General features: G+C 41.0%; 1 protein-coding gene across 4 annotated transcripts in view; it reads left to right on the plus strand.

Moving 5' to 3' along the window:
- LBR (lamin B receptor) overlaps positions 1–21,481 on the plus strand; it is a 236,878-nt gene that overhangs the window by 34,857 nt on the left and 180,540 nt on the right. For all 4 annotated transcript variants that reach the window (XM_033936778.1, XM_033936777.1, XM_033936780.1 and 1 more), the window contains exons 3-4: positions 2,639–2,827; positions 3,232–3,312. In XM_033936778.1, coding sequence (XP_033792669.1) covers positions 2,639–2,827; positions 3,232–3,312 — 270 coding nt within the window. The remainder of the gene's footprint in view (positions 1–2,638; positions 2,828–3,231; positions 3,313–21,481) is intronic.

Genomic DNA, 21,481 nt, shown 5'->3' on the forward strand with positions numbered 1-21,481 from the left:
TGACAGTCAAGGATCCGCTATAGATTTTTCCATCTCTACTCACTCAGAGTCACGGATCCTTGTTACATCCCAATCTGCGGTCTCTACACTTGACAGCTTTGTGCCTTTTGGTGTAACTTCAACAGATTTTCATCTCTCTGATCCTGTTCAAGCCATTATTGCTGCATCCAGAAACCCATCTGTCCAGCAATGCTATCAACAGAAATGGACACATTTTACTTCTTGGTGTTCTCTTCATCATCAAGAACCTTTATCTTCACTTCCTTCAGTTTTGGATTACTTTCTTCATATTTCCACTTCTGGCCTAAAAACCACCTCAGTGCTATTAGTATTTTCTATGCTTCTATCAACGATAAACCTCTGGCCACTCATCCTCTTTTAAACTTTTCAACTCCAAACCTCTGCTGAAACCATGTCCAGTTGTCTGGAATGTTAATGGAGTCCTTCCAAGTTGATGAAACCACCCTTTGAGCCACTAGGGTCTACTCATCTCAAGTTCCCTCACTTGGAAAGTAGTTTTCTTGATCACACTCACTTCTGCTCATCGAGTCAGTTAACTTCAAGCATTAGTTTCCAACCTACCATATACAGTATTTCACCATGATAAGGTGGTTCTACATACTCATCCTAAATTCCTTCCAAAAGTTGTCACGGAATTTCATCTCAATCAATCTATTGTACTTCCAGCCTTCTTTCCAAAGCCTCAGTCTCATCCAGGAGAAGCAGCTCTTCATACATTAGACCAGGGTATCCAACCTGCGGCCCCGTGAAGTATTTTGTCTGGTCGAGGACGATGCAGTGTTTTCCTCTGCTGCCCCTGTGTGTTTACCATCTTGCCGGCTCCCTCCTCTGTCTTGCTGCAGCGTTTGTACGGCCCCAGAAACATTTTTTTCAGCCAATGCGGCCCAGGGAAGCCAAAAGGTTGGACACCCCTGCATTAGACAGTACGCCAAGGCACGCTTACGATCTACAAAGGACTAAACCACACAGGACTTCACCTCAACTGTTCATCTCCTTTGATCCCAACAAATTAGGCCGACCTGTCACCAAGAGAACTATTTCCTTCTGCTATACTCGGTCTGGGTTGCAACTTGAGGAACGTGTTACAGCTCACCAAGTTTGAGCGATGGCAGCCTCAGTGGCTTTCTTACGATCCACTCCCGCTGATGAAATTTGCAAAGCAGCCACTTGGTCCTCAATCGACACATTCACATCTAACTATACTCTAGAATCCTATTCCAAACGAGATGGTAATTTCGGCCAAGCAGTGTTACAGAATCTATTTTCTTCTTAATGGCCAACTCTCCCTCCATCCCATTGTTGTAAGCTAAGTAGTCCCACATGTGAGAATATGCTGCCTGCTTGTCCTAGGATAAAGCACAGTTACTTACTGTAACAGGTGTTATCCAGGGACAGCAGGCAGATATTCTTACATCCTTCCCTGGTTGATTTATAGCTTGCTTACGGAACTGAGGTGCTGTGAGCCCTTGTTGGACGGGAAGGCTCTTGTGCATGCACAGTGCGGGCAGGCTAAAAGCTTTTTAATTTCTTAAAGTGAGGTGAAATGTGCTTTCATATAGTGCTGGTTGCATGCAATTTTCAACTCACACCCCCATGTTATAAGTATATGTATGAAAGATCCTTTTCCTAGCTCAATCCATTCTTCTCAACAACTATAACATGTAAAAATGGTGGCTTTCAAAGCCAGAAAGATGCTTGGGTGCACAGGGAGAGGAATAGCCAACAGGAAAAGAGAGGTGATAAATGCCTTTGTATAAGTCTCTGAGGCCCCATTTAGAAGTTCTGGAGACTGCACCTTCAAAAAGATAAAACCAGGATTGAGTCTAAAATGGTCAATGGTCTTTGTTATATTGCATATGGAGACACTCATAGACCTCAATATGTATACTTTGCATGAAAGATGAGAGAGAGAGGAGATATGATTGAGGCATTTTAAATAACTCTGTGGCATAAATGCACAGGAGGCATATCTCTCAGTTGAAAAGAAGCTCTGGAATGAGAGGGTATAAGATGAAGTTGAAGGGGGATAGACTCAGAAGTAATCTAAGGAGATACTTCTTCATGGAGAGGGTGGTAGATGTGTGGCATATCCTCCAAGTATTTGAATTGGAGAAAGCATGGGACAGGCATGTGGGAGCTTTTAGATGATGTGGATGGTCAGATTGGTTGGGCCACATGGCCTTTATCTGCTATCATTCTCTTTAGTCAGGGCTTCATTTCAGAGTTTTCTCTAGCGTGTAACTGTTGACCTTAAGCCTGGCTGCAGGGAACTGTTGAGTGATAAATGATAACTACCATACTTCTAGCAGGGATTATGAATACTTCCTTTGCAGTACTTCTAGCTCCAATGGCCCTGGAATCAAACATAGGACTTCTGCATAGCAATTGCTACCAGTTTGACCCAGCAAATGTTTTATCTGCCTGCCAGCCAGCCAGCCAGCTCAATATGTGGTTTGTTCAGCTGTGTTATGGCAGCAAAATAAGTGAATTAATAATTTTGGTTAGTACTCGTTGGCTATGTTGGATGAATATTCAGTATTTTCAACTCTCCTTGTCATATAATGTTGCATACGGTTGAGATATAAATTCAACTTAATTTTGCTGATTTTCTTTTTAGCATACCTCATCATTTAGAAGCAAGAAAAGACACTCTGGATCCAGCTCTCCTTCCCGCCGCCGAAGCCGATCCAGATCTCGATCTCCTGGACGAACATCAAAAAACATATCACGCCGTTCAAACTCCCAAGGCAGAGAAATTAAAGAGGTTAAAAAGGCAGCTATTCTGGAAACAAAGTTAACGCCAATGGTACTGGAATTTCTTGTTCATTATTTAAATGTTATGTTTAGACTAATATACTGTATATACACTAGAGAAATACTTTTAACTGTAAGAATATGAATTTCTATCTTTGGTATTTAGTCATGTTTTTGTTACAGTATATGCAATCTCACGTTAATTGTAAAAGAAGTTTAGTATCTTCTAAAACTGCACTTTAGCTTTACCTGCATGGTGGTGAGGGAAGTAAGTTGATAGTTTTAAACCCATCTGATCTGTCGGTGTTTGAGAATTATGTAAAAAAAAAAAAAAAGTCACCAAACTAAAGCAAATGTCAAGTTACAAAAGATTCTTGTATCTCTTGCAGTTGTAAAGTAAGACTTCCTGCAATTTTTTAAACAATGATTTATCTTCTATTTTTTTCAATCTAAAAGCTGCGAGAGAACAGTGTCGGGAGATATAATGGTGAACGTTACATCTTAGAGAAAACTGATGCGTCTCTCTCATTTACTCAGGTACAACAGCAAAGACTTAGGTGCTAAGAATGAATTTTGAAAGATCATTTGGTGCTTGTCATGTTTTACAAACCTAATAATATGAAAAAATATTTAAAGTCTGATTTGCACAGCTGTGGAGGTAATGAAGCTCTTGATCTGGATTGAGAGCTAATACGAGGAAAAATTAAAGCAGTAATCAGAAAAAGATATTAATCTTTTAGGAAAAGCCTGAAGACAAGAACAGAAACAATGTTTGCATCTATGAAACAAACATTTTGGACCCCAGTTTGTTTACATAGAGTAGATAGTTCCAAATCTAATAGATGTCATCTGGAAGTTGGGACGTTAGATCATTTACTATACTATTGTCCTTTGATACTAAAATTCTGGAGATCGACTTGGGATCAGGTTAATAATTTATTTTAAAAATCCAGTGGCATTTTGGAACATCTATGAGGGCAAAAAGTCAAATTTCGGCAAAAAATAACAAACTTTTGTTTACATGATGGGAGTTACCATGCAGCTTATTTTAAAGAATTGGAAAAATTGGGATAGATTAAATTATTATTCCCTATGTTATATCTTTAAAATGGAAAAATTTATGGCCATTCAGAAGGGATATTATAAAAAAATTTATGGAAGTTTGGGAACCATTAACTAAATATTGTAAAGATTGATTTATTTCTATAACTGAGGAAAACATGCACATCCGGAGAGAGGGGAGGGGGGTATATTTGGCATTTGTTAAGAAGTATAGAAAGGTTGATTACAAATATTTTTATGAGATGTTGGTTAATGGGAAGTGGGTGGGAAAAAATAAGTCTTGTTTTTATTCTATTAAGTACCATATTTTCTCGCATATAACGCACGCGTTATACGTGGTTTTTACAAACCGCGCATACCCTTGCACGTTATACGCGTGAGCACGTTGTACAAAATTTTTTTTACATAGTTTCCCACCCCCCGACGCCCGATTCATCACCCGGAAGGAGCGCTCGCACTCCCACCCCGAAGGACCGCTCGCACCCCCACCCGAAGAACCGCTCGCACCCCCACAGCCTCCCCCCCTCCCCCATGGAGAAACTGTCTACCTTGTTTCCGGATGCCAGCCCAGCTGCTTCCTCTGCCGGCGGTCCTGCCCCTTCTTAGAGCCCTGTGCTGCGCTGCTTCCTCTTCAAGCGGTCCCGCCCTTTCTCTGATGTCAGAGAAAGGGCGGGACCGCCGTAAGAAAAAGCAGCGCAGCAAGGCTCAGAGAAGGGGCGGGACCGCCGACAGAGGAAACAGTTGGCTCGCTGGCATCCGGAAACAAGGTAGACAGCTTCTCCATGGGGGAGGGGGGGGAGGCTGTGGGGGTGCGATCGGTTCTTTGGGTGGGGGTGCGAGCGGTCCTTCGGGGTGGGAGTGCGAACGCTCCTTCGGGGTGGGGGTGTGAGCGGTCCTTCAGGGTGGGGGTGCGAGCGGTCCTGTGGGGGGGTGAATCGGGGGGGGCATCAGGCTTTCAGGGTAGGGGCAGGACTTCAAGGAGGAAAGGAGAGTCGGGGCGGGCGAAAACAGAGTCTGGGTTTCCAGAGGAGAGTCGGGGCGGGCGAAAGGAGAGTCGGGCAGCATGCGCGGTATACGGGTGTGCGCGGTATATAAAAATTTATGTACATAAATATGTGTTTTTTGCGCCATATACCCGTGTGCGCGTTTTACACGGGTGCGCGTTATCTAAGTGAAAATACGGTATATTGTGCTGTAATGATAATATTTTATGTAAATGCATCATCTTATCCCAGGACAAGCAGGCAGCTATTCTCACATATGGGTGACGTCATCAGCGGAGCCTGGATGCGGAAGCTCGCAAGCAGACTTGCTTGAAGAAACTTGAAGTTTCGAGTCGACCGCATCACGCATGTGCGAGTGCCTTCCCGCCCAGCGTAGGGCGCGTCTCCTCAGTTCTCAGTTTTCCGCGGAGCCGAGAAGTCCATCTTTGACTCTCTGCATTTAACTTCTCTGAACCGCGGTTTGTATTTTTTTCTTCACGAATCGCTGTTCTTGCTTTATTTCTAGTTTAAAAAAAAAATTTTTCAATCTTCCGTCCGTCTGCCGGGGCAGGCCGCTCGGCTGAAGCCCAAGGGCTTCGATCTTGCAGCGGCTATTTTTCCTTCTATGTCCCGGCCTGTCACAGGCTTCAAGAAGTGTATCCAGTGCCAGCGTGTGATTTCCCTTATGGACCCACACCGTCGATGCCTCAAGTGCCTTGGGCCGGAACATCACCTGAAGTCGTGCAAGCGCTGTGCTACTCTTCAACCTCGAGCCCTTAAACGTCGTCATCTTTTGGTGGAGAAGCTGTTCGGGATGGATTCTTCTTCCGATCCCTCGACATCGAAGGTGCCCTCGGCCTCACCTTCGACCGAGACTCCTCCTGCTTAATTTCGAGCCTCATCAGACCTTCGTCGTTTGCAGTGGCTCTCTCTTCGACGACACCTGCTGTATCTTCCCCTGTTTCCTCAGGTCAGATAGCTCAGCAGAAAGTTCCAGCGGTGGTGCTTAAAGTGCCTAAGACTTCCAAGTCGAAGCACATTTACACTGCCTCGGTGGAACCTCCAGCCAAAGCAGGTGGTCCGGTTTCAGACGCGGATCCATCCTTGCCGGCTTCTTTCCAGACCATGTTGGAGAAGCAATTCATTCAGTTCCTTACTAATATGGGACCCGTGAGGTCGAGCCGCTTCCTTTGCCTCAATCTGAGCTTACCCACTCTTTGCAGGGATCAGAGTCTCTGCGAGTGTCTGATCTGGCATCCAAGCACATGAAGCAAGGAGCAGAATATTTGCAAGTGCCTCAGCAGGAATCCTCACACTCTATACAAGGAGCAGAGTCTTTGGGAGTGTATCCAGGTTCCTCCATCAAGCCTCTGGAGCTTCAATCTACAGCCTCCAGTACTATCCATTCTTTGGTGGCATCGGCTGCTTCTGTCTCCGAGGTGAAGTCTCCTCGATCTTCGAGATCTGCTTCCAAGCACCATTCTCACTGACGATCGAGGCCTTCATCGAGGCATACTTCCAGGCATAGTTCTTCTTCTAAAGAACGTCCCTCTTCAGCTAAGCCTCACTCTACTCCTACTTCCTCCCTCATCGGAACCTGAGCTCTCTCTAACTTTTCCGCAAACATCTGAAAACCTGGTTATTTTAAAAAATATGATACTTACTCCATCTCTGGCCCTTTAATATTCTTCTTACTCTGACCTTTAACCTTTCATTGTAGTTCCTTTCTATCCCAACTCCTGTAAACCGTGCCGAGCTCTACCATTGTGGAGAGCATGCGGTATACAAACCTAAGGTTTAGTTTAGTTTAGTTTACTTCGACGAGACCGCCGATTCCTCACTCGAGGTCTCCACTTCCGAACCTCGAGGATGCAGCGGTTTCGATTGCTTCGTCCAAGTCTCCATATTCTTTTGATGCCTTTTTTCCTGCCGAAGTTTCATCTTCGACCCAGGCTGCCTCGACATCCTCGAGTCCTTCTCGAGGCAAAGCATTGGCGGATCAGCTATCTTTCTCATCTTTTCTTAGTCAGATGGCTGTTGACTTGGATCTTCAATTAGATGCTGGTTCCAAATACTCTAAGGAGTACCTCGAAGTCATGCATCTCCCTCAACCTCCGGCAGAGTCACTTAAGCTTCCTCTTTACAAGCTTTTGTCTCAGACTTTTGGTTGATGCCTGGAGACCCTTTATACCATACCGGCTGTTCCAGGCAAATTGGACTTTAAGTATAAAACTACATCACAAAGGGTTTGACAACTCACAGTTATCTCATCAGTCCCTGCTAGTCGAGTCCTCCTTGAAGATGAGAAAGCTAACCAGAAAATAAATGTAGAAACCCAACCAGGTCGTGCAGGTGCAAGACCGGAGGGCTAGGACTTTGATAGGAAGATAGGACTAAATTAGGAAACCAAGGAGGCATGGGGGCACCTTCTGGTGATTTAGACAGGTCGTGACCTGTTTGGGCCGCCGCGGGAGCGGACTGCTGGGCAGGATGGACCTATGGTCTGACCCAGCGGAGGCACTGCTTATGTTCTTATGTTCTTATGTCCCATCCTTCCAAGGTTTATGCCCCTGTTCCTCCCGGAAGGGAAGGGAAAACTATGGACAAATTCAGATGTCTCAACTATCAAAATGCCACGATGTCCTCTAAAGTCCTCAATTATAATTTTCATTTTATTACTTATTTCAATGTCTACATGTCGTCATTAGGTGCACAACTAACCCAGCAGGGGATAAAATTATTTAGTTACACAGACGACTTTACAATCATTATCCCATTCGCTACCTCTCTCTCGGAAGTCACTCCTAAGGCAACAGAAGTACTAAACTCGATGGAGCAATGGATGACTGAATTCAAACTGAAGCAAAATTTTTTGTAGCTTCGCCACACCCATTTAACACTAAAACATCACTGTGCATCAGTAAATGTAGTTATCTCATCCAACCCACTATGAAGATATTGGGTGTAACATTGGACCAGAGTCTAACCATGAAAGACCAGGTGGACTCCTTAGTTAGAAAGGGTTTTTTTACTCTGGAAGCTTCGGTCCATTAGAGCATATTTCGATGTTTCATCATTTAGAATCCTAGTACAATCCCTTATACTGAGTCAACTAGATTATTGCAATATCGCTTACCTGGCAATTTCCCAGAAGAATATGCAGCGATTACAATTGGTGCAAAATGCGGCAGTCAAGCTAATTTTTGGGTTGAAGAAGTTTGATCATATAACACCTTCCTACCGACTTCTACATTGGCTACTGATGGAGGCACGTGTGAAGTTTAAGTTCGGATGCTTTTGCTTTAAGGCACTATTCGGTTTAGCCCTTAAATATATAACTGACCTCTTCTCTTTCTCAAACAACAGACATAAGAGAAGCTCACACTCAAATTTTGTTACCCCACCGGTTAAAGGATGTAAATTTAAAAAACACCATCAACATCTTCTCTCAACATCAAGCGATATTATGGGGCAAAGATCTGGAACAATTGCTCACACCTACTACTTATGGGGAATTTAGGAAACACCTAAAAACATACCTGTTCCTGAAGTATTTAGGCAACTAACCTGTACAATCCTACTCCACAATAACTGATCTCTAGCGATGTTAATAACTAGCTTCTAACCTTGTTAATTCTAATTAATTTGTAACATCTTTTAACCATTGTAAACCGCATACAACTTCACGGTCCTGCGGTATATAAACTGTTATTATTATTATTATTATTTTGAGTTCCTCATTTCTCTATTACCAAAATTCTTGACTTATTTGGATACTCAAAAGCACTTTGAATTTCAAGAAGTCCTTGCTTCTTTATCACAACTCCAATTACATCTCCTCCAGTCATCTTATGAAGCCTTCGAGTTGTCTGCCCGGGCAGCTGCTTGCTCTGTAGCCATGCGTCGCCTTGCCTGGCTTCGTACCATTGACATGGACCCTAATCTTCAGGACCGCTTAGCTAATATTCCTTGTGCAGGCAATGACCTCTTTGATGAATCTATCGAGGCAGCCACCAAGAAATTGTCTGAACATGAAAAATCCTTTGCTTCTATTGTCAGACCTAAGCCAAAGCCAGCTCCTACCAAAGCTACACGCCCTGCTCCTATCTATCAACGGCGTTTTGCTCCGAGGACGGCTCCTTACAATTGCCATCCTCTTAAAAATCAGCAGCCTCAGAAGCAACAAAACTTCAACCTTCTGCTGCACCTAAGGCTACTCAGCCTTTTTGACTGTTTAAAACAGAGCATAACCTCCACCGTTCTGACTGCCTTCTTTTCCCCCTATAGGAGGACGTCTCCGTCTTTTTTACCACCGATGGATGTCGATTACATCCGACCTCTGGGTACTGACCATCGTCAGGGAAGGATACTCTCTTCATTTCACTCAGGTTCCACCAGAGCTTCCTCCAAGAGAGTATCCTTCCAATCTTTCCCAGACCACCCTTCTTCTTCAGGAAGCTCAAGCTCTGCTTCGTCTCCATGCCATCGAACCAGTTCCTCTGGACCAGCAGAACAGGGGATTTTACTCATGTTACTTCATTGTTCCGAAGAAAATGGGCGATCTGCGGCCCATTCTGGATCTCAGGGCTCTCAACAAATTTTTGGTCAAAGAAAAATTTTGAATGTTGTCCCTGGCATCTCTTTATCCCCTTCTCGAGCAGAACAACTGGTTATGCTCTCTGGATCTCAAGGAGGCCTATACTCACATTCCCATTCACCTGGCCTCCCGTCAATACCTCAGATTTTGGGTGGGGAATCTGCATTATCAATATAGAGTGCTGCCCTTCGGCCTGGCTTCCTCTCCCAGAGTGTTCACCAAGTGCCTGGTAGTGGTAGCAGCAGCTTTAAGGAATCATGGTCTTCAGGTATTTCCCTACCTCGACGACTGGCTCATCAAAGATTCAACATCTCACGGGGTTATTGTAGCGATACAACAAAACAATTCCTCACTCATCAGAGGTAAATCTTCCAAAACTTTCACTGAAGAATTTCTTCTCTTTTAAAAATCCTCACAAACAACTGTAGTAATTCTTAATCTTTATCTTTATTGTATTCACATATTGCTTGCCCCAACATTAAGGCCCGACGGGACCCGTTTCGCCTCGAAAGACTTTTTCAAGGGTTCCAAGGGGAGCACTCATTCATACGTCCTCTCACTCTCAGGGCCCGTCGGGCCTTAAAGTTGGGGCAAGCAATATGTGAATACAATAAAGATTAAGAATTACTACAGTTGTTTGTGTGGATTTTTAAAAGAGAAGAAATTCTTCAGTGAAAGTTTTGGAAGATTTACCCCTGATGAGTGAGGAATTGTTTTGTTGCAACATTATTGATTACCTCACCACCCGTCTTCATCACTCTTGTTGCTTTGGTTATTGTAGCAACCCAATGACTACGTGGTTCCTACAAAGCTTGGGATTTGAAATCAACTTTCCCAAATCCCAACTTCAGCCCTATCAGAATCTACAGTTCATCAGAGCTGTTCTGGATACTATCCAACTCAGAGCATTCCTTCCTCAACAACGTCTGGATGCTCTTCAACTCTGTCATACAGTGTCTTCCCACTCTTCCATCTCAGCGAGACACATAATGGTACTTCTGGGTCACATGGACTCCACAGTACACGTGACTCCTCTTGCCAGACTTCACCTCAGAATTCCCCAGTGGACTCTGGCATCTGAATGGACGCAGGTTTGTGACCCACTTTCTCGACACTCCTTCATTGAAGCCGTCTCTCCGTTGATGGATGCTCTCTTCAATCTCTCCAGATGCTTGCTTTTTCAAATGCCCCCCCATCAGAAGGTCCTCACAACAGATTCCTCGACCTACGCTTGGGGCGCTCATCTCGATGGTCTCCGTACCCAAGGCCACTGGACCAGTACGGATCGTCGGTGTCATATCAATCTATTGGAACTCGGAGCAATCCTCAAGGCTCTCAACGCTTTCCAACATCTTCACGACCATGTAGTTCTCATTCGGACTGACAACCAAGTCGCCATGTATTATATCAACAAACAGGGAGGGACGGAATCTGCCTCCCTTTGTCAAGAAGCTCTGAAGGTTTGGGACTGGACTATCCACCACAACACCTTCCTCAAAGCTGTCTATATCCAAGGGGCAAAAAATTGCTTGGCGGACAACTTGAGTCGTCTTCTGCAACCTTACGAATGGACACTCCATTCCTTGCCTCTTCATCACATTTTTTCACAGTGGGGAACGCCTCAGATAGACCTCTTTGCAGCTCCCCACAACTACAAACTGCCTCAGTTCTGCTCCAGGATATACTGTCCTCATCGCCTCGAGGCAGATGCTTTTCTTCTGGAATGGACAAATCTCTTCCTATATGCATTCCCTCCATTCCCTCTCATTCTTAAGACTCTGGTCAAGTTGAAGATCGATCATGCCACCATGATTCTGATTGCTTCTCGGTGGCCGAGACAACCTTGGTACTCCCTTCTACTTCAACTCAGCAGCAGGGAGCCATACCTTCTACCAGTTTTTCCATCTCTGCTTACACAGAGTCAGGGATCTCTGCTTCATCCCAGCCTGCAGTCTCTACACCTGACAGCTTAGTACCTCTCAACTTGACTCCTCTGCAGTTTTCTCAACCTGTCAGAGACATTTTGGAGGCTTCTAGAAAACCTACCACTAGACAATGCTATCACCAAAAATGGACTAGATTTTCTACGTGGTGCTTTTCTCATGATAAGGAGCCCCAACATTCCTCCTTATCTTCTGTTTTGGATTATCTTTTGCACTTATCGACTTCTGGCCTCAAGTCTACATCAATCCGAGTCCATCTCAGTGCAATTGAAGCTTTTCATCAGCCTATCGAAGGAAACCCCTCTCTGCTTATCCGGTGGTTTCCAGATTCATGAAAGGACTTTTCAATGTCAAACCTTCTCTCTAATCGCCTCCTGTGGTTTGGAACCTCAATGTTGGCCTTGCTCAACTGATGAAGCCTCCATTTGAACCAATTGACAAGGCTCATCTGAAGTATCTCACTTGGAAAGTGGTCTTTCTCATTGCACTCACTTCTGCTTGATGAGTCAGTTAGCTGCAAGCTTTAGTTGCTGATCCACCTTTCACGGTATTTCATCATGACAAGGTGGTCCTTCGCACTCATCCTAAATTCCTCCCTAAACTGGTCTCGGAATTTCATCTCAACCAATCCATTGTTCTTCCAATCTTCTTTCCAAAGCCTCATTCTCATCCTGGAGAAATAGCTCTTCATACTCTGGAGTGTAAACGTGCTTTGACCTTCTATTTGGAACGCACCAAATCACACAGAAGTGCTCCTCAACTTTTTGTCTCCTTCGATCCCAATAAGTTGCGATATGCTATCTCTAAGCGTACCATCTCCAACTGGATGGCTGCTTGTATCATTCTGCTATGCCCAGGCTGGATTACCCCTACACAGTAGAGTCACTGCCCATAAAGTTAGAGCAATGGCAGCTTCAGGAGCTTTCCTCAGATCTCCACTTATTGAGGAAATTTGCAAGGCTGCTACTTGGTCCTCAGTTCATACTTTCACTTCTCACTATTGTCTGGATACTTTCTCCAGATGGGATGGACAGTTTGGCTAAACAGTATTACAAAATTTATTCTCCTAAATTGCCAACACTCCCACCATTCCATTCTGGTTAGCTTGGAGATCACCCATATTTGAGAATAGGCTGCCTGCTTGTCCTGGGATAAAGCACAGTTACTTACCATAACAGGTGTTATCCAGGGACAGCAGGCAGCTATTCTCACAACCCACCCACCTCCCCTGGTTGGCTTCTCTGCTAGCTATCTGAACTGAGGAGATGTGCCCTACGCTGGGCGGGAAGGCACTCATGCATGCGCGGTGCGGTCAACTTGAAACTTCGAGTTTTTTCAAGCAAGTCTGCTAGTGAGTTTCCGCATCTGGGCTCCGCTGATGACGTCAACCATATGTGAGAATGGCTGCCTGCTGTCCCTGGATAACACCTGTTACGGTAAGTAATTGCTTTTTGTGCACAATTGAAGTTTTAAAAATGAATGAATCTTAAAACAAACAAACAAAACTAAAAACAGAAACATTACTAATTTCAAATACAAATGAATTGCTGTGATTCAATATCACATTTTGTCCTAAAGCGTGCATTATTGTAGTAAATGTATAGCGGGTTTTGTCCCCTGTCATTTATTTCTTCTAGTGATGCCCAATTCAGAGAAAAAAAATTCAGTTAGATTCTGCCTATTGAATTGATTTTTTGTTTTAAGTTTTTTATTCATTTTTCATATTACAACAAGTGTATCACATAAATTCATACAATTTAATTGAGTACACACTTGATATTCCTTCATGCATCACTGTAAATACAACGTATCATTATATAATCTTTTACTATAATATTGAAAAAGTATATAGTACTTAATAAGAATACCAACTATTACTTAAATTATAAACTCATCCCCTCCCCTTCCTTTGTACTATCACAACTCATTGACTGAAGTCACTACTTTGTGATTGGTTACAAGATTTCTTTTGCCCAATCAGCGAACAAAGGTAGTAAAAAGGAAGTAAAAATGATTGGATGCTTTAATGTTTTGTATGAATGGCTAGAGGTGTGACTATAGAGGCCCCGCACCACCGCTCCCCCATCTCTGCGAAGCCCTCGGGAGGTCACATGGCGACCGGGAGCCGAGCGAGACAACCATGCAGGTGGTGTACAGACTGAGGCCCGCCGGCCTCCCTGTGCAGCTCCTCCGCCAGTACCTGCTGCTGCTCAAAGTCCACCCCGTCCTGACCAAGTCTGTCACCAGTGGAATTGGCGGAAATGCCCTGGATACAGGACTTTAATATATGAACTTATGGCTGTTTGTTTTCATCTTATGTGCTATTATTTAAATAATACATGCAGTATTGTTTCGCTGATAATTAAGATTTGAGGACGGATTGGGATATGGTGATTGATATGGGTGTGGTATTGCCTAAATTGAGTATGCTGGATTAGGAAATAGTTATAATTGGATGATCTCTTTTACGGAGAATTCTAACTTCCCCGCCTGATTGGCGCTGCTAACGTACGAGGTTGTTCTTATAGAGAGATCTAATTGAAAAGTTTACAAGTTGACTATCTTATGATTTAGGTAAAAGTGGAGACACAGTAGGTTTTTGATTCAGATATAGATTGACCGCTAATATCTTCGTCATGGGTGTTACATTGGCATGAATGGCATATCTAGCATTGGTGGGCTTATAAAGAAGGTGAAGGAATAGCTAATTATTGAATAATCTAAAAGCGTTAATTTGTTAGATATTCAAAATAGTTTGCGTGGAGGCTTGTGTTCTTTCACTGGAAGCTTTAATATGTTAGCTATTGAATTGATTTTTTGATTTGATTCGCTTTTCCTTCCCAATTGGGTGCTTTTTTTTTTTTCAAAATATCCTTAACCCACCGCACCCCTTTTGTCCTCTCCAACCCCATGCCAGCACTGTGGTGTAGACAAAATAAACAAAGAAGACTTTTCCTTTCTCTGTTAGGTCCTAGTTCATGCTCACTAACACCAGCTCTGGCAGGATACACATTTCAAATCTGACATGATGCACATTTCAAATCTGACATCACAAAACAGAAAATAAAATTATTTCCTGTGCAATAAGTGAGTCATTCTAGACAAGTGGGTTCTCTCCCAATGGCCAAGAACCATCTGCAGATGGAATCCACTCCAGATTTTTTCTCTGATTCTCCTCTACTTCACAGGGAGCTCTGCTGCCACCTGCAAGTTCCCCCTTCTACACGTGAGCGAGCTCTCGGTTTTCTTGTTTTCCTTGGTGTTTTTCATAGTTCTCGGTGTTTCAGTGTTCGGAGCTTTCCCGTTCAGTTCTGCCTGCAGAGAGAAGTAGCAGACTATGGTCTGCAGCTGACAGGCCAATCCCTGGCGGCACCTGTTAGCCAGCCTGCTCAGGGCTGTCTCCACTTCTTTACCCACTGCCGAGCAGGGGTTATCCCAGGACAAGCAGGCAGCATATTCTCACATGTGGGTGACGTCATCGACGGAGCCCCAGCGCGGACAGCTTTTCAAGCAAACTTGATTGAAGTTTCAAGTTTGCTACACTGCACCACGCATGTGCATGCCTTCTTGCCCACTAGAGGGCGCATCCCACCTCGTGGTCCTCAGTTCAATTTTTTCCGCGGAGCCAGAAAGCCCTGTACTTTCACCTCCCCCCGCCCCCTTCTGAATGCGCATCCATCGGTCCACAGGGTTGGGGGTACGATCAGGCTCTGTGTCTGACCGTCGGCCTGAAGATCAGCGTTGAAGAGACATTCTTAGCTTGAGTCAATGATTCTTTTCTTACCAGCTACTGTAAAAGAGCTGAGGCAGGCTGCAGAACATTTCCAGCACAGGTCACAGTGAGTAAAGCTGTTAATGTGAGGTGAAGCGGGGGGAGAGGTTTGTCTGAAATTTGGAAATTTAGTTGAAAACAATTTTTTTTTTTTTAATAAATCTTTATTCATTTTAAATCTTTCAACAAGTGTACAATATAATCATCATTTAATATACAACATCACTTGAAACTCTACAATTTCTCGAGAAAAAGGTTATATCCCACCCCACCCTCCCAAAAATTATATTCAAATATAATATATATCATATAATAATTTAGATCATTTGTTTTACAATTTGATAATGAAAACCACAAAACCCACCCCCCACCCACAAAACAATATATTTTAAGTAAGTAGGGAAAAATGCTGATTATTCATTATAATACCTTAAATTAATGGCCCCCACACATCCATAAATTTATTAAAATATCCATTTTGAACTGCAAGCGCTCTTTCCATTTTATACAAGTGACACACCGAGTTCCACCAAAAACAATAATTTAATCTTGTGCAATCTTTCCAGTTATATGTTATTTGCTGAATGGCAACTCTTGTTAAAATCATTAAAAGTTTATTATTATTAGCAGATAATTGGCTTTTAGCTCTCATAGACATGCCAAATAAAATTGTGTCATATGACATTGCTACATGATTTTCTAGCATACAAATTATTTGATTCCAAATTGACTGCCAAAAAGCTTTAATAAATGGACAATGAAACAATAAATGATCTAAAGTTCTAGCCTCGAGATGACAATGCCAACATCTATTAGACTTAGAGCAATCCAATTTTTATAAACGAACAGGGGTCCAGAGTGCTCTATGCAACAGGAAAAACCATGTCTGCCTCATAGACGCTGACCTTGTACATCTCATCCTCCAAGACCAAATACGTGGCCATTGAAATGCATTAATTTGAAGCTTAATCTCAATGCTCCAAATATCTCTAAGTCCAGTCTTTGGTTTCTTATTCGAATAGCCAGATAATAATTTATACCACTGTACGGCCTGGTGACCCAGAAAGTCTGCCTGAAAGCATAAGAAATCTAAACTAAATTGATTATTAAGAGATTTCCATTCAGGGAACCCTGCCTGAATAGCCTGCTTCAGTTGCAACCATTTATAACTTTGTTTTTATCAAGGTCAAATTTATATTGCAACTGTGAAAAATCCAGCAGTTTACCATTAGAAATGACATCATTTAAGATTCGTATACCTGCTTGAATCCAATCCTTCCAGACAATCTTAAAACTGCCTATTTGGATCCTGGAGTTTAGCCATATATTTTGATACGTTGATTTTTGAATTGGAAGAGGTGTTAAATTATTAATATAACGTAAAGTTTTCCATGTGTCCATTAATATTCTATTGTTTTTACGTATCCTAGGCATTTTAATACTGAGAAGATGATGAAGCCTAATGGGAAACATGAGCTTCCATTCTAACCATAACCAATCTGGTAGCTTTTCCATGAGTTCTGGGAGGACCCAATACATACCTTGGCGCATAATATAAGATTGATGGTATCTATAGAAGTTTGGAAAATTTACCCCACCCTCCTTAATTGGCTTTTGTAAAGACACTAAGGCAATTCTTGCAATTTTACCCAGCCAAATAAACTTAGTAAGAATACTATTCAATTTTTTTATAAAAAGACCCCTGAAAAAAAACTGGTATCATCCCGAATTGGTAACAAACAACAGGTAAAATCATCATCTTAATAGTTTGGACTCTTCCCCACCAAGACAAATGTAAAGGATTCCATTGCTCACATAACTCTGTTACTTTTTGCAATAAAAGTCTTTCATTCACTTTCATTGTCTCATCTAGTGTATTTTTTATTCAAATTCCTAAATATTTTATTCCTTCCTCCTTCCATATAAAAGGGAATGAATCAAATAAACCTCTTACACAATGTATATTTAGAGGAAGGACTTCTGATTTAGACCAATTTATTTTATATCCTGAGAATTTTCCAAATTTCTCAATCAAATCCAGTAAACATGGGATGGTTGCCTCAGGATTCCGCAAATGAAGCAGTATATCATCTGCATATGCAGATACCTTATACTCCTTTCCAGAACGCAGAATACCTTGAATCTCCTTTACCTGCTGAATAGCTAACAACAAGGGTTCCAGTACTATATCAAAAAGCAAAGGAGACAAAGGACAACCCTGTCTAACCCCCCTTTGCAATTTAAAACCTTCCGAGAAATTATTATTAATATATAATCTAGCAACAGGAGAGCTATACAAGGTTTTAATCATTTGTATAAATCCCAAACTAATACCAAACCACTCCATGGCCTGATACATAAAGGTCCATTGTACCCTATCAAAAGCTTTCTCTGCATCCAAAGACACAGAGAAGGCCGGATCATTCATGTCTTTTGTTAAGTATAACATCTGGTATTATTGGAAGAGTGTCTGTGAGCAACAAAACCTGTTTGGTGCATACCAACTATATAAGGAAGAACCTTAGCCAAACGCATGGCCAAACTTTTAGCTAAAAGTTTACCACCTACATTGATTAAAGAAATAGGCCTGTAATTTGAAACCAACACGGGATCTCTATTTGGCTTAGGCAAAACAATCATTAACGACTTTGCCATAGTGCCTGAAATACAACCTTTATTCAGTTGATTCTGATATAAATTTAATAAATAAGGTAATAGGGTAATTTGGAATGATTTATAGAACTCTACCGTAAAACCATCACCACCTGGAGCGGTCCCCACTCTAAGAGACTTCAATGCTGTCTGTAGTTCTTTTAGCGATATCTGCTCTTCTAAACTTCTTTTTATAGGATCAGGAACCTTTGGACCCTCAACTAATTTTAAAAATTCTAAACCATCTTTTTCTCTATCTAAATAAGGCTCAGAAGAATAAAGGTCTTTATAAAACTTTAAGAATTGTTTTAATATAGGTCCAATTTGAGACTGAATATCTCCTTTTTCATCCTTAATTGCATTTATTTTTGTCTTTCTCTTTTTTGCTTTAAGATAGTTTGCCAATAATCTTCCCGCCTTATTTGAACTTCCATAATACAAAACCTGCTGAGAAAGAATATCCTTCCTAACCAATTTAGAAGAAATCTCATTATATTTACATTTAGCTTTTAAAAGATCTTGCAATGTAGAATGTTCCCATTTTCTAATCAATTTTGATTCTAAGATTTTAATTTCTTTTTCTATATCAATAAATTGCTTTTTTAATTGTTTCTTAATATATGTTGAGAATGCAATAACTTGACCTCTCATAGTTGCCTTAAAAGCATCCCACAAGGTTTCTATAGAGATTTCTTCAGTGTTGTTAATTTGAAAATACTCATCCATTTTTAATTGAAAATCCTCACAAAATTCTGGGTACGTAAGCAATGCATTATCAAATCTCCAAACAGGCTTAGCATTATCTTGATCAACAAAATTTAAATCAATCCATACACCCCCATGATATGACAGAATTATTGGATCTATGGAAGCTTGTGTTACTTGTTGTATCAACTGATCAGAAACAAAAATATAATCTATTCTAGAAAAAGATTTATGAACATGCGAACAAAATGAAAATTTCTGATCATTAAAATGAAGAATACGCCATATCTTTTAAATTACAAGAGTTTACAAAATTATCTAAACCCAGTGACTTCAAAATCTTATTGGGATTCTTATTCAATAAAGGATCCATTACAGCATTAAAGTCTCCCGCCACTATCAAATTGCTAACAGCCAGTGGTAAAACTAATTGTTGTAGAGTCTTAAAAAACTCAATTTGATTTGAATTAGGGGCACATACGTTCATAAGTGCCGTGGTATTATTGTCCATACTCATGTCTACATGCAGCCCTCTGCCTAGAGGATCTGCAGCCACCATATTAAACGTTGCAGAACATCTTTTATTAACTAGGATAGCTACTCCAGCTTTTTTCTTTACAGCAGATGCAAAAAAGCAATCTTTCACCCAATTACCTATTAGCTTTTTAGATTCCTCCCCAGACAGGTGAGTCTCCTGAATGAAACAAACATCCGCATTCTGCTGTTTCAAATATAATAACGTCTTCTTTCTTTTAACCAGATGGAGGCCATTAACATTCAAAGAAAAGATTTTAAAACCCATTATATTGATTAATCACAAATAATATACAATACCATATTGCAATTATTATATAATCAATTTCCCTACTTTGAAAATTCAAATTTAACCCCAACCCCCTATCCATTCCCCATCCCTACCTTCCCTCAACCCATCCCACCCCACCCACCCATCTCCATAATGCTAACTTTGAAACGCCCATACTAGATCAAGTAAATGAGAAACTCCCCCAGGCCATATCTAAGAACCAATAAGTATTTACTCAAATCACAATTATCAATATATGCAAGTCACTTATTAAAAAAAAGAAATAGTTAAAATATAATAAATCTACTTTTTTTTTTCCCGAAAAATAATCTATAACATACTCTCCGAAAAGAAATAACAATAAGATTATATTAAATCTCCTTTTCATTTCTCACCCCACATTTAGTTAAACAAAACCCAAGTACATCCAGCACGTACACTTTTAGTAATTGCAGGCCATCAATTCCCATCTATCTTATGTTAACAATGTTAATGTTCATGCAATTATTCCCACAACTTGGTACAAATACCATATCCAAATCTCTGTTCATCATCAGATCTGCTCTCCATCATCCTCCTTCTTCTTTCTTCAAAAGATCTACTTTGTCTATGTTTCTGTATGCTTATTCCAGTAGGCTTCTTTAATACATTAATCATCATAAATTCATACAGTATCTGTATATATTAATCCATAACTCTATAGAATATAGCATATCCCAAGGTTAACTTTATGGAAATCATCATACGGCTGTTGAGTTGAAAATCTGTATTTCTCATAGTCTTCTTTCCTCCAAATTAACTGTGCATCAAAATATATTAGGATCCATGGAAAGCAAAAAATAACATCAGGGTATAAGATGAGAATCAGACCGTATCATACATGCACTGATTCCATTCATACTACAATACCCAACATCCTTTACTTCCCACCATATTGCAGAAAACTCTCATTAATCTGCCAACCTTTTATGTCAATTTGCAAATCATTTGATATTCTATTCAGGTAAAAGAATCCATTTCCTTCAGTACTTTAATTAAACCACTGCAGACTAAGATGTATACAAACATCTTTACAGTTTTCTACTCCGCTGTACCTTGTAATGTAACTTTTAAAATTCTGACAGGAGAAATACTGCAGGAATAAAAACAGTACATATAGGAAATTTTAATGCACTTGGAGGAATGAGTCTAAAAATACTGAAGAATCTCAAAGCACAACCTTGCTGTGGAAGATGCAGAGTTACCATTGCCAATTACTGAATAACATCCAGAGCATTGTTAAATCTGTTCCTGCTCCATATGACTTGTATCATTCTTAAACCCAAGCTTAGCCTTCTTTAAAATCTTCTCTCCAACCATTTAAGGAAATGAAAAAGTTCACATATTCCCTTTAATGGTATGTCATATTCACATCTATTATGCTCAGTTCTGGCATAAGGAAGAACTATCCTTTAACACCTCTCACTAAACAGCCACATTCCATGCAGCTGCTTCCACTGACTACATTCCTCTGTCAGAATGTTGAGCCAATTCAAAAACAACTGTAGAGTTACCCAGGTATACATCCCTTGCTTTGAGTTTTAAAATATATTTCACCAACCTCCAAAAATAAACCAAAGTATTATAATAAACTAAAGAAATAGGAAAAAGATATAAAACCCAGTTTCATTCCTATGTGGCCATAGGCATTTTACACCTATCCAGAAATTCTTTTAACTTTTATCTTCAAATTTGTAAGTTTTATTTTCATGAGTAACCCTCATAATTGCTGGATAAATTAAACCATATCTGGCTCCCAATGCTCTTAACTGTGGCCCTAACTCTAACAGTTGTTTTCTTTTATAAGCAGTCTCCTTTGCAAAATCCTGTACTATATGTATCTTTGCATCTTGACATTTGAGGTTTCTGTTCTCCTTAGCCAATTTAATAATCTCCTCAACCTGTTGGTATCTGAGCATCTTAAAAATCAGGGGACGTGGTCCTTTTTGATTGCTAGACCTCCTTATTGGGACCCTATGTGCCCTTTCCAGTTCCAATGGATACTTGCTTTTTATTGGCAGAATTTTCGGTAGAAAATTAGTGAGAAAGGCTATGGGATCATATTTTTCTATCCCCTCTGGTAACCCCAGCACCCTTAAGTTACTCCGTCTTTCGCGATTAGACAGATCCTACAGTTCTTTCTTTAAT

Source organism: Geotrypetes seraphini, chromosome 3, assembly GCF_902459505.1.
Source record: "Geotrypetes seraphini chromosome 3, aGeoSer1.1, whole genome shotgun sequence".
Classification (NCBI taxonomy): Eukaryota; Metazoa; Chordata; class Amphibia; order Gymnophiona; family Dermophiidae; genus Geotrypetes; species Geotrypetes seraphini.